The sequence below is a fragment of the Lampris incognitus genome, unplaced genomic scaffold, assembly GCF_029633865.1.
Source record: "Lampris incognitus isolate fLamInc1 unplaced genomic scaffold, fLamInc1.hap2 scaffold_229, whole genome shotgun sequence".
Classification (NCBI taxonomy): Eukaryota; Metazoa; Chordata; class Actinopteri; order Lampriformes; family Lampridae; genus Lampris; species Lampris incognitus.
In genome coordinates this window covers 77,340-91,287 of record NW_026611187.1, presented here as the reverse complement: position 1 = coordinate 91,287, position 13,948 = coordinate 77,340, and the positions used below count along the sequence as shown (strand labels likewise).

The window sequence follows — 13,948 nt, the reverse complement described above, 5'->3', positions numbered from 1 at the left end:
GGGGGGGGTGGTTGCTGCTGCCGAGCTGTGTTTGTCCACCGCGTGTAGGAGGAGGCCTCGGGGAGGGCGAGGAGGCCGACGCTTTGACCGTCGTCGGCGTCGACCCCCCCCCCCCAAAAATCAAGACGAACATTAGCGTTACGCCGAGTGTTCGTCAAACCCACCTCGGCCGGTCGGGGAGCAGATGGCCGAAGCCGTTAATCTGCTGCAGCGCTCCCACTGTCACCACGCGCCTCCTAATCAAGCTGTGAGCCGCATTAATCACCTGACTTAAGTGACAAACAAGTATCAGCCCCGCGTTAGCCGAGCCGCGCCTTCTACCGAGGCCCGCCGTGACCTCGGGCCGGCGCTCGGAAATGAACCGGGTGGAGGCAGCCGTCGACCGTTTCCCGTATCGGGGCGTCCACCTTCACGGGGGGGGGGTACACCTAGAAGTCGGCCTGGCGAGGCCGACCCGCGGCGAGCCCGGCGGGCGCGGGACCCTCACGGGGGGGGGCGTATTTGCTTGTCGTGGGGGGTTTTTTCTTCCGCGCCGTTTGCATTTAAACAATGTCGATCGACCTCCCTTGTTTTTTGCTGCACGCCAGCTTCAAAATGGTGGCCACTCAGAGTGGCAGCCGAGTGAGACATTTTGATGAGATTAAACCTTAAGCCTCTTAGCTGCAAACAACTAATTTGGCCAATAATTCTTCCATTACTTTACTCTTATAGCTCCCAAAATCCTGGATTCCAGCAGCCTACCTGCATGGGGCCGCTTGGGCCGGGTGGTGGGGGTGGGGGTGGGGGTGGGGGGGGGGCTTGCATGTCTGGTGGGCAGATCTTCCAGCGGCGCCCGGTGGCTTCGGCCCTTCTCCTAACCCCACACCTCTCGGCCTGCACGCGTCCGCATGCCCTCGTTTACAGTCAGCGACACGGGCTAGCAAAACACGGAGTGCACGAATGACGCGAACGGAGGGCGAGAGACGTTCCCGACTCCGTTCCCGACTCCAGATGACAGGTTTCTGCGGCGCTCTCGGTGCTCCTCATCCCTGTGGCCCCGTTGTTGTGCTAATTGTGTAGGTTGTTTGGGCCGGCCTTGGTTCAGGGGCCTTGCTCCGTGCACAGGGATGTGCTGAGCGGCAGCTCGGCGTGGAGGAAGACGGATTTTCCTGATGGCGATCTAATTGATGCAGCAGCCAACTGCAGGTGCTCACCTTCGATATACTGGAGCCGACTAAATTAGTCTAATGTGAAGTACAAAGGATTCATGTGTGGACTGCATACGCTCTCCCCCTCTCTCCTCTCTCTCTCCCTCTCTCTCTCTCTCTCTCTCTCGTTCAATATTCATTGCAGAGTCATTGTTTGAAGGATTTTATGAAAAGAAATCTTCCCCCAGTTCTGTCTTATTTTTCCCCCATTTTGTCTTTGTGTTCATTTTTTTTAATTCAGATTTTTGTCTTTTTGCCCATTTTTCCTATCGGTGTTTATGTAATCATCGTTAATAAGAGAAAAGTAACAGTCGAGTCTCTCCGTCTCTCCGTCTCTCTGTCTCTCTCTATCTCTCTCTCTGTCTCTGTCTCTCTCTTGGTCAGTCATACAAAGTATTCATGTGTGGACAGCATACTCCCTGTCTCTCTCTCTCTCTCTCTCTCTCTCTCTCTCTCTCTCTCTCTCTCTCTCTCTCTCGCTCTCGCTCTCTATCGCTAGCTCTCTGTCTCTCTCTATTTCTGTCTCTCTCTATCTCTGTCTCTCTCTCTCTAACTCTGTCTCTATCTCTGTCTCTCTCTTGGTCAGTCATACAAAGTATTCATGTGTGGATAGCATACTCCCTGTCTCTCTCTCTCTCTATCGCTAGCGCTCTGTCTCTGTCTCTCTCTATCTCTATCTCTGTCTCTCTTTCTATCTCTGTCTCTCTCTATCGCTAGCTCTCTGTCTCTCTCTCTATCTCTAGCTCTCGGTCTCTCTCTATCTCTGTCTCTGTCTCTCTCTCTATCTCTGTCTCTCTATCGCTAGCTCTCTGTCTCTCTCTCGCTCTCTATCTCTGTCTCTCTCTCTATCTCTAGCTCTCGGTCTCTCTGTCTCTCTCTATTTCTGTCTCTCTATCTCTGTCTCTCTCTCTATCTCTAGCTCTCGGTCTCTCTCTATCTCTATCTCTGTCTCTCTCTATCTCTAGCTCTCGGTCTCTCTCTATCTCTATCTCTGTCTCTATCTCTGTCTCTCTCTCTCTATCGCTAGCTCTCTGTCTCTCTCTCGCTCTCTATCTCTGTCTCTCTCTCTCTATCTCTAGCTCTCTGTCTCTCTCTCGCTCTCTATCTCTGTCTCTCGCTCTCTATCTCTGTCTCTCTCTCTATCTCTGTCTCTCTCTCTATCTCTGTCTCTCTCTCTATCTCTATCTCTGTCTCTCTCAATTCAATTCAATTCAGTTTTTCAATTCAATATGTGCTTTATTGGCATGACATACATTTGTGTACATATTGCCAAAGCATGTAAAACAACAACAACACAATACAACAATGATTATAATAATAACAAAAACAGCAATGATTATAATAATAACAGCAACAACAACAATGATTATGATATTAAATAACAATAGTCGCAATGGGTGCCGTCATCCACTATCTCTCAGGTTGTGGCAAGATAATATAAATCTTGCTGCAATGCTCGCCGCTGGCCCCCCTCCCAGGACCCCCCGCAGCTTACCTGCGTCCTCCATGTCCTGCTACTCTGGAGTCACATGTTCCAGTTCCTGGACAAAAGCCCGGCGCTGTCTTTCAAATGTGTCACATTTAAGGAAGACGTGTCCCTCTGTCTCCACCTCATCTGTCTTGCACTGACCGCATGTCCGATGCTCTTTTGGCAACCACGCCTTTTGTGTCTCCCCTTTTCAATGGCGAGACTGTGGTCACTGAGCCTGTATTTGGTGAGGATCTGTCGCTGCTTCCTGTCTCTGACATTTAAGAGGTATTCTTCCAAATCATAGTTTGTTTTTAGGGCCCGATAGACTTCTGGTTTGTTCTGAGTTTTGATTTCAGCGTTCCAATGTTTCAGATAATTGTTCTTGCTTTGTTTTATAGCTGATTTATCCTCATGTTGGTTTGGGACGCAGTGCTGGCCTGAGCTTGGTTGGTCTTAGTATTTGTTACAGGGTTAGTGAGTCTCAGAGCCAGCTGCTTCAGGGGACTCTTTCCGGGGTTCAGTTCTTGGGTTTTCAGAGCTTTAAAGTGCAGTGTATTTGTTGGGCTTGTGTTTAAGTGCATCCAGAAATTTAGAGATCTTTTTTGTACATTTATTAATAATGGAAACCGGCCTAATTCTGCCCTACATGCGTTGTTTGGTGTTTTCCTTTGTATTTTCAGAATCATTCTACAGAATTCAGCATGTAGGGTTTCTGCAGGATGCTTGTCCCATCTAGTGTAGCTGGAAAGACTGAGCGGGACCCCATACCTCACTTCCATACAGCGCAATGGGCAGAATTACACTATCAAACAGTTTGCACCAGATGGAGATTGGTATATCAATGTTAAAGAATTTATTTTTAATTGCATATAGAGCTCTGCGAGCTTTTTGTTTTAGGTTATTCACTGCCCTGCTGACACTCCCTGATGCTGTAATGATTAGACCAAGGTAAGTATACTGCATCGTATGCTCTAAGGTGATGCTACCTAGAGTCAACTGGTATCTATTTTCCTGACATCTGGGCTTCTTCTGGAAGATCATTACTTTTGTCTTTTTTGGATTTATTGCCAGGGCCCAGTGCTGGCAGTAGTCCTCAAGCAGGTCTAGTAGTTGTTGCAGCCCATCTGCGGTTGGTGACAACAAAACTAGATCATCTGCATAAAGCAAAAAATTTCACTTCCATGTCATACAGGGGGACACCTGGGGTTGCACACTGTTCCAGCTGCACCGCCAGTTCATTAATATATATATTAAACAGTGTCGGGCTAAGTCCACAGCCCTGTCTCACCCCTCTGTTCTGAGTGAAGAACTCAGTGTGTTTGTCTCCAATCTTAACTGCACATTTGTTGTCCGAATACATTGACTTTATTATGTCATACATTTTACCCCCTACACCACTTTGTAAAAGTGTATGGTATAGTATCTATAGTATAGTATCTATCTCTGTCTCTCTCTCTCTATCACTAGCTCTCTGTCTCTCTCTCTCCATCGCTAGCTCTCTGTCTCTCTCTCGCTCTCTATCTCAGTCTCTCTCTCTATCAATTCAATTCAATATTTGCTTTATTAGCATGACATACGTTTTGTACATAAGCATGTAAAACAACAACAACACAACACTATCTCTCTCTCTCTCTCACTCTCTATCTCTGTCTCTCTCTCTATCGCTATCTCTGCCTCCCTGTCTCTATCGCTATCTCTGCCTCCCTGTCTCTCTATCGCCAGCTCGCTCTCTCTCTCTCCCTCTCTCTCTCTCTGTGCACACTGCTGTTAACATTGTTTGTTCTGTGTTCTGTTGTGTGTGCGAGTAAACAAACTGAATTCAAAGTTGTCTAAATAATTTAAAATACCAGTTAATCAACAAACAAACAACAACCCCACTGACTAGATAGATAGATAGATAGATAGATAGATAGATAGATAGATAGATAGATAGATAGATAGATAGATAGATAGATAGATAGATAGATAGATAGATAGATAGGTGGTTTTACATAAATATCACATATACATTGCATATGTCATATAATATAATCTGTACCATACTGCCCATGCCATCCATCAATGCAATGCCCATAAGTATGCATCTATCTATCTATCTATCTATCTATCTATCTATCTATCTATCTATCTATCTATCTATCTATCTATCTATCTATCTATCTATCTATCTATCTATCTATCTATCTATCTATCTATCTATCATCTATCTATCTATCTATCTATCTATCTATCTATCTATCTATCTATCTATCTATCTATCTATCTATCTATCTATCTATAATGCAACTCCTACCAAGAATAGCAGGCTGCCTCATGCAGGAAAAAACCCATTTCCCTCTGTGTGTATTGTATTGTGAAGGAAATGAGGCGTCCACGCTTGTGCAGCATCTCCAGCTAAACATCTCGGCGCTCCTGCGTACCCCTGCCTCATTAACACGTTTCAGGGGCCCAGGCCGCAGTGGCTTCCTGAAGTGTGTGTGGTTTTTATCACCTTCCTGTGTGTACCCTCTTGGCGGGGGGGGCGGGGGAGGGGGGCTCAGACGGATTTAGCCCCAAGTTTGTGCTACGTAGGTGTCAAGAGCCTTTTGAAGCAAATGCACGGCTTTTAACGAAGCAAGTCTAATCACCCATATGGCTGACAAAAGTCTGGTTGATAGGCCTCGTGGTCTTTTGTTATCAAGCTGTGAATTGGTGTTGTGCGTGTGTGAGTGTGTGTGCATATGTGTGTGTGCGTGCACGTGTGTGTGTATCCATGCGTTGTGTATTCGTGCACGTCGTAATGGCTGCTTTCAAGGCGTGCTCTTTATATCGGCATTGTCGCAGAGCTCGGAGCAGACGAATCCTTGTCTTTATTGCGGCACATTATGGCCCCTCTATACGTGTAACCGCAGGTCTCCTCTGGTGCCGGTTTGCAGAGACACCCGTCGTCGGCGTCATTAGCATTCAAAGCAACGGTAAACAAAAGCCACTCCGTCCTGACTGCGTTGTTTTTCTTCATTTGCTGTGATTCCGGCGACGGTGTGGAAGGCCTCTCCTCCGCCTTTGGCAACGTCTCAAGTCGCCCGTTGTCTGCAAGGCAAGACCACATGCAGCCGTCACAGGGCACTCTCCTTTCCTCCAGCATCATCCTACATAGTCGAACGCAGATCTTGACAGTATGAAAAACAGATGATCTACGATTGTGTGGACGCACGGCTGCTTTTCATGTACTTTGTAATCATCGCACCGTCATCCATTGTGCAATTTTTTGTGTCTTTCACAAAGAAAGGTAACAAGAAAACTGCATGTTGCCATTCCCAAATGGGACTTTGGTGCAGATCTCATCCAGCGTCATCCTATATAGTCAACTGGAGAGCTTGCCAGTATGAAAAACACGAATGATCTATAATTGTGTGGAAGTAGGGCGGCACGGTGGTGCCTCACAGCAAGAAGGTCCTGGGTTCGAGCCCCGGGGTAGTCCAACCTTGGGGGTCGTCCCGGGTCGTCCTCTGTGTGGAGTTTGCATGTTCTCCCCGTGTCTGTGTGGGTTTCCTCCGGGTGCTCCAGTTTCCTCCCACAGTCCAAAGACATGTAGGTCAGGTGAATCAGCTGTACTAAATTGTCCCTAGGTGTGAATGTGTGTGTGTGTGTGTGTGTGTGTGTGTGTGTGTGTGTGTGTGTGTGTGTGTGTGTGTGTGTGTGTGTGTGTGTGTGTGTCGCCCCTGTGTGATGGCCTGGCGGCCTGTCCAGGGTGTCTCCCTGCCTGCCACCCAATGGCTGCCGGGATAGGCTCCAGCATCCCCGAGAGGAAGATAAGCGGTTTGGATAATGGATGGATGGATGGATGGATGGATGGATGGATGGATGGATGGATGGATGGGTGGATGGATGGATGGATGGATGGATGGGTGGAAGTATGTGTGCTTTTCATTAGCACGCCTGTGTACATTTTAATCATTGCACCATCAGCCGCTGTGCCATTTTTGTGTCTTTCACCAGGCAAGGTAACAAGAAAGCTGCGTCTTGCCATTCCCAGATGGTAGTGTGGTGCACATGGTGGCGTGGTGGTGCAGAGGGTCGTGGTGCACATGGTGGCGTGGTGGTGCAGAGGGTCGTGGTGCACATGGTGGCGCGGTGGTGCAGAGGGTCGTGGTGCACATGGTGGCATGGTGCAGATGGTGGCGTGGTGGTGCAGATGGTGGCGTGGTGCAGATGGTGGCGTGGTGCAGAGGGTCGTGGTGCAGATGGTGGCGTGGTGGTGCGGAGGGTCGTGGTGCACATGGTGGCGTGGTGGTGCAGAGGGTCGTGGTGCACATGGTGGCGCGATGGTGCAGAGGGTCGTGGTGCACATGGTGGCGGTCGTCGTGCACATGGTGGCGCGGTGGTGCAGAGGGTCGTGGTGCACATGGTGGCGCGGTGGTGCAGAGGGTCGTGGTGCACATGGTGGCGTGGTGGTGCAGAGGGTCGTGGTGCACATGGTGGCGTGGTGGTGCAGAGGGTCGTGGTGCACATGGTGGCGCGGTGCACATGGTGGCGTGGTGCACATGGTGGCGTGGTGGTGCAGAGGGTCGTGGTGCACATGGTGGCGTGGTGGTGCAGAGGGTCGTCGTGCACATGGTGGCGCGGTGGTGCAGAGGGTCGTGGTGCACATGGTGGCGCGGTGGTGCAGAGGGTCGTGGTGCACATGGTGGCGTGGTGGTGCAGAGGGTCGTGGTGCACATGGTGGCGTGGTGGTGCAGAGGGTCGTGGTGCACATGGTGGCGCGGTGCACATGGTGGCGTGGTGCACATGGTGGCGTGGTGGTGCAGAGGGTCGTGGTGCAGATGGCGGCGTGGTGCAGATGGTGGCGTGGTGGTGCAGAGGGGCGTTGTGACTCCTGAAGTCTTGCCACTCAGCGTTGGAGATGCACGCGCGCTAATGAGGGTCTAACTGCACAGCGCGAGGCCAGGCTTACAGCGCGCTATATGAAAATTGCATTGATCCAATTTGGTGGAAGCACATGTTTTCCCTTTGTGTCCGCGTCTTGCCCTTCTTTATCTGCGCGACTGCTGCGTTCTTGCCGAAGTAGAAAAGTAAATTTCTTGGTGAAAATGATGTATGGGTCAGCTGAGAGCTGCCGCAAGTTTTGACTCCGGCAAATTGAACGTTTCCGCCATTCATCTTTCTATATGTGGGGGGAAAAATATGAATAAAATGAATATAAATGGGGTGGCTTTAAAAAGGAAGAAAAAATAATCCCTAGGGGAGAAAAAAAAATACATAAAAAAAAGAAGAAGAAGAAGATCCAAAAGTTGAGCGCATGCTTGGAAAACATCTGGATTTTTGAGGCTGGAGTTGAAAGCGTGCGCAGAAGAAGAAGGAGAAGAAGAAGAAGAAGAAGAAGAAGAAGAAGAAGAAGAAGAAGAAGAAGAAGAAGAAGAAGAAGAAGAAGTTCGAGTCCACACTGATGGAGGGAACGATGATGACGAGTGATTGGGAATAGCGTGGCATGTGTGGTGAAGCTGGGTTACTGTGGGGGGTCAAACGCGCAACCCCCCACCCCCACCCCCCATGTGACGACTCTGAGCCACTGTAATGTAAATGCATTGCTTAATTAATCGTTAAAACGCGGATTTCTCTCGATTAAAGACACTTAATCACTTTATCTGCACAGCCATTTGGACCTGGTATGTCGACGCGCTGCAACAGTTTGCTGCAGAGCCGTTTGGCGGGCCCGTCGGAAAGCCATTGGTCGACGGGGCCGTCTCATTTGCATAAAACAGGGTTTAAAAGTGCGCGGGGGGAGCCCACTCCGCTGCCGAGACCGGTTTGACCCCACGCCCGTGCGCATCCCCCGGCGAGTTGGCACCTCTTTCACGATGACATTTCGCAAGGTCGGACGCGCGGCGTGCGCGGCGCTCGCGCTCCTCGTCTGCGGCGCCGCGTGCACGACCACCAAATATTTCACCTACGAAGAGGACGCGCTCGCGACGGAGATAGGCAACCTGTCCGAGGACCTCGAGATCGACCCGGCCGATGACCCCGAGACGTCGTTCCGCTTCATGCAGGAGACGAACTCGTCCGTCGTCGCCATGCGGGAGATCGACGGGCTCCTGAGCGTCGGCGAGACGCTGGACCGGGAGCAGCTCTGCCCCGGCACCCCGCGCTGCTTCCTCGCCTTCGACGTCGTGGCCTTCTCCAAGGGGAGGTTTCACCTCGTGCACGTCGAGGTCGAAGTGAAGGACATCAACGACCACGCGCCGCTGTTCGCGCGCAACGAGACCCACCTGGAGATCCTGGAGAGCGTCCCGCTGGGCTCCAGGTTCCCCCTGGAAGTGGCCGTCGACCAGGACGTGGGTAGCAACTACATCCAGAACTACAGCATATCCCCCTCCTCCGGACACTTCGCGGTGGACGCGCGCCGCGGGGAGGACGGGGTGAAGTACGCGGAGCTGGTGCTGGTCCAAGAGCTGGACAGGGAGGCGGAGGACTCCTACACCATCGAGGTGACTGCCACCGACGGCGGGTCGCCGCCCAGGTCCGGCTCCATGACCGTGAACGTCAAAGTGCTGGACTTCAACGACAACAGCCCCACCTTCGAGCACAGCGCCCTCAAGGTCGCCCTGAACGAGGACTGCCCCGTCGGCCACCGCGTGCTCCGCGTGCACGCCTTCGACCCGGACGACGGCGCGAACGGCGAGGTGGTGTACGCGCTCGCGGACGGGCCGCTGTCCGAGACGGCGCGGGTCTTCCGCGTCGACCCGCACACCGGCGACGTGACCCTGAAGGCGCCGGTGGACTTCGAGAAGCGGCGCTCGTACGAGCTGCACGTCCGAGCCGCCGACCTGGGCGTCCACTCCGCCCCGTCCACCTGCAAGGTGACGGTGGACGTCGTGGACGTGAACGACAACGCGCCCGAAATCCGCGTCAAGCCCATGACCTCCGGCAGCGACGGGGTGGCTCGCATCACCGAAGCCGCGGCCACGGGCAGCTTCGTCGCCCTGATCAGCACCGCGGACCGGGACTCCGGATCCAACGGGTACGTGCGCAGCAGCCTGCACGGCCACGACCACTTCACGCTGCAGCAGGCCTACGGCGACACGTTCATGATCGTCACGACCGCCACCTTGGACAGGGAGAGAATCCCCGAGTACAACCTCACCGTGGTGGCGGAGGACCTCGGGAGTCCGCCCTTCAAGACCGTCAGGCAGTACACCATCCGCGTGACGGACGAGAACGACAACCCGCCTCTCTTCAGCAAGCCCGTCTACGAGGTGTCCGCCGTGGAGAACAACATCCCCGGGTCGTACGTGACCACCGTGGTCGCGCGGGACCCGGATGTGGGCAAGAATGCCAAAGTGTCCTACAAGCTCCTAGAGTCAGAGGTGCCGGGGGGGGCGCCCGTGTCTACGTACGTGTCTGTGGACGCTCTCTCGGGGTCGCTGTACACGCTGAGATCTTTCGACTACGAGACTCTTCGGCAGGTCGAGGTCACAATCCAAGCGGAGGACAAAGGCTCCCCTCCCCAGTCGAGCACGTCCACCGTCAGGATCAGAGTGGTCGATCAGAACGACAACTACCCTTACTTCACCTTCCCCGTCCTTCGAAACGACTCGGCTGACGTCCCTCTGCCCTTCAACGCCCCCGCCGGGTATCTCGCCCTCCGCGTCCGGGCCGAGGACGAGGACGAGGGCGTGAACGGCGAGCTCTCTTACCGCATCGTGCAAGGTGACCCGACGCTCTTCACCATCGACAGGGACACCGGGGACGTTGGCCTCAAGCAGTGGCTGACGGCGGACATCGGGGACGTGTTGGAGACGAAAATCGCCGTGAGTGACAACGGCAGGTCCCCCCTCTCCAGCTGCGCCACTGTCAGGTTTGTCGTCTCGGACACGCAGCCCTCCGAAGACCAGGCCGTGGTGGTGCTGAGGTCAAGCGAGGAGGAGGGCCCCGGCTGGGACGGCTCGCTCGTGGTCATCATCGTGCTCAGCGGGGGTTGCGCGTTGCTGCTGGCGGCGATAGTCGTCGTGGTCGTCACCTGCAAGCTCGACCGAGGGGCGAGGGGCCGGGGCTCCAAGAGGGAGGCGTCTCGAGGCCTTTTCGACAGAGGGCCCGGCGGCGTGCTCGCCCCGGCAGAGCCCGGCATGTACGGCGGCCGGCGGCGCTTCTTCCACGAGAGGGCCGCCCCGTCCCTGGAGGACTCCTGCCTCTACGAGGAGCGGAGCGGGGACTCGGAGACAAAGGTGAGTCAGCTAACGGCAGGGGTGTCATTAGCATTTATTTCTTTATTTAGCTGTAATTTTTTCTCCCCCTTTCTCTCGAATATGCACGGGATCGTCTCGAGTGTTGCCTTGATATTCATGCCAGGAATAGAAACCAAGCGGCGTTTTGTTGTTCTTTCAGATATTCATGCCCTCCAAGCACTTCCAGCCGGCATCCGTGTGGCAAGGTGACAGATACTGCTTGCAAGTGAGGTAAGAGCACCATTAAATGTAATTTCTTCTTCTCGATGGCAGCGAGCGAGCTCCGTCTGGCAGGGTGGAGTGGTGACATGCAGGCTGCATGAGTGAACAAAGACAACGTCAATAATCAGCCCCCGGCGGTGCGGCGGTGACTAATATGTGTTGACCGTATTCACAGTGGCATCGGGAACACTGACCAGCTGAGCGTGAAGGACAGCGGCAAGGGCGACAGTGACTTCAACGATAGCGACTCTGACGCCAGCGGGGGGGGCGGGGGCAAAAAACACTTCAGCACGTTCCAGCCTGGGCCGGAGAGTAAGTGTGCCATCATTGACGTTTCTCCCCTCTCTCGTCTCTCCCGGCTAGTTTTGTTGTTCTTCGTGCAAGCTCGCCGCTGTGCGTAACTGAGGCCCGGCAGCGGTCGCACCGGTTTCCTGTTTGTCGGCGTGTGCTGTTGACCATGGCGTATTCTTCGCGACGCCTGCAGGGTTTACCGTGGATAAATGTCCGCCACGTGCACAGAGCAGTCGACGAACTTTCACCTGCACCTACCAGCAAACGGGCGAAAAGTTTCAAGTTGTACATATCAAGTCAGGTCCGGACGGACCTGACTTGATATGTACAACTTGAAACTTTCATCCATATGCTGGTACCCAGACAGCACAGAATCTTTGGCCCAAATATGGCCCCGCATCTGCAGTTATCTTACGGCCCGCATTTGGCCATGAATGATGGTGTTGACTCAGGGTGAGTGTGGCTGCCTCAACTCAGCCACACTTGGGCCACATCTGTCCCACATAATATGTGCTGTAACCCAAACAAGCCCGGTTCATTACATTTGGGCCGTGTCTGGCCCGCACAACGCTTACCGTAACCCAAGTCAGGCCCGGCTTATGACATTTGGGCCACGTCCGGCTCACACAACAGTTGCCAGTGCCGTAACTGAGCCGGAAGTGCCCCAAGATTAGGCCCAAATGTGTCTTGCCATCTGGGTGGGTGCAGCTGAAAGTTTGTCGACAGTTCTGTGCATGTCGTTGACAATCATCCGTGGTAAATCTTGCGGGCGTTGCCAAAAATATGCCATCGGGAACAGCACACGCCAACAAACAGGAAACCGCTACGACCGCTGCAGCAGAAACCCGGAAGTCGGTGGACTGCGGTGATGCACGGAGCCGATTCTGAATGTTCTTCCCTTCTCGTATCAGGTTCCTGCAAAGCTGCCAACACCGTGCCTTCGGACTGGAAAGGAACTTACTGTGCAGCGCCAACCCAGAAGCTGAACGCGTACGCAGTGGGCTATGCCCCCGCGCCCGTCTTCGACAAGCCCCGGGACTACCCGCCCGCTTGGAAAGACTCCGGCTACGGCACCATTCTGTCCAAGTCCAGGAACGCCATGCAGACCTTCTCTCGGGCCGGGACCCTCCCTCCTTACTTCCCCCACCAGCAGCGGGAGGCTGGTGCCGGAGCCGGTGATAACCAGTCCGGGCCAAATATGGTCACCGTCGCGACGCCATTAGAGGTTGCGACCATCTTCTGAATGAACTGTGTCGATAAGCCCGTCCCGTTTCACAGAGGCCGCCGGAGAACACAGATGTAAATAGCACTTGGGCGTCGGCTGTGGCTGCACCATGTTTTCTTTGATGCAGTTGAATTGTGTATATTCTGTCTTATTCACGTCTTATTATCTGATGTTGAGCATGTGTCATGTAACGTGTGTTTCCTTCTTTTTTTTTTTAATTTTACATTAAATTCTGGATTGAATTCGAGAAAATGTGTCGGTATCCCTTATTTCACTGTTATCCATCCATCCAGCCGTTATCCAAACCGCTTATCCTCACCCAGGGTTGCGGGGACGCTGGAGCCTGTTGGGCGGCAGGCGGGGAGACACCCTGGAAAGGCCGCCAGTCCATCATAGGGCCCCCCCCCCCACACACACACATTCACACCTAGGGACAATTTAGTACAGCCGATTCACCCCCAGAAAGGAAAATTGTTGTGGCCCAGACCCGTCTCACACCACACTTCATCCGGCCCACATACCGCGTGGAATGATGGCACTTGGGCGGTCCGCTCCTGTTTGCCAGATCTGGGCCAGAACCAAGCCATAGCAATACCACCTGTGCCACATATTTGCCAAAGGGTGGCCCATATTTGTTTTGTGATATTTGGGCCATATTCAGCATTTACCACATGGGGGCCACTTCAGGGTCACATCCAGATCACATGTTGCCCAGAGCAACGCATCTTTGCCAAAAAAGGCCCACATGTGATTTGGCATATTTGGGCCATATTTGCTATTATACATGTGGGCCACTTCAGGCTCACATCCATTTTGTCAGAGCCAGAAGAAGGCCATCAGTACCACATCACTGCCTGAAGTGGCCCACATCCGGGTGCCGTCTGGGCCTGACCAACATGTCTCTGGACTGTGGGAGGAAACCGGAGCCCCCGGCAGGAAGCCACGCAGACGCAGGGAGAACATGCACACTCCACACAGAGGGCGACCCGGGACGACCCCCAAGGTTGGGCAACCCCGGGGCTCGAACCCAGGGCCTTCTCGCTGTGAGGCGACCGCGCTAACCACTGCGCCACCGTGCCCGATATAAAATTTAAAATTCAGAATTTCTAAAAATCAAGTGATCATGCGAGCGGAGTGTTTTTCACGGCCTTTGGAAGATGTGTCAGGATCCCTTATTTTACTGTCAGTTTTGATATTTCCTCTCTGGCGGCCTGTCCGGGGTGTCTCCCCGCCTGCCGCCCAGTGACTGCTGGGACAGGCTCCCAGCATCCCCGCCACCCTGACAGCGGGATAAGTAAGCGGTTTGCATAACGGATGGATAAAGGGTCTCTCTACAGTGCGTTGATATGGA

At 53.3% G+C, this 13,948-nt stretch overlaps 1 protein-coding gene across 1 annotated transcript; it reads left to right on the top strand.

The window, feature by feature from the left end:
* Positions 1 to 8,495: 8,495 nt before the first annotated feature.
* Positions 8,496 to 12,615, top strand: pcdh8 (protocadherin 8). Its single transcript, XM_056301932.1, has 4 exons — positions 8,496 to 10,859; positions 11,020 to 11,090; positions 11,257 to 11,393; positions 12,284 to 12,615. The coding sequence occupies exons 1-4, from the start codon at positions 8,496 to 8,498 to the stop codon at positions 12,613 to 12,615; spliced, it is 2,904 nt and encodes a 967-aa protein (XP_056157907.1).
* The last annotated feature ends 1,333 nt before the right edge of the window (positions 12,616 to 13,948 follow it).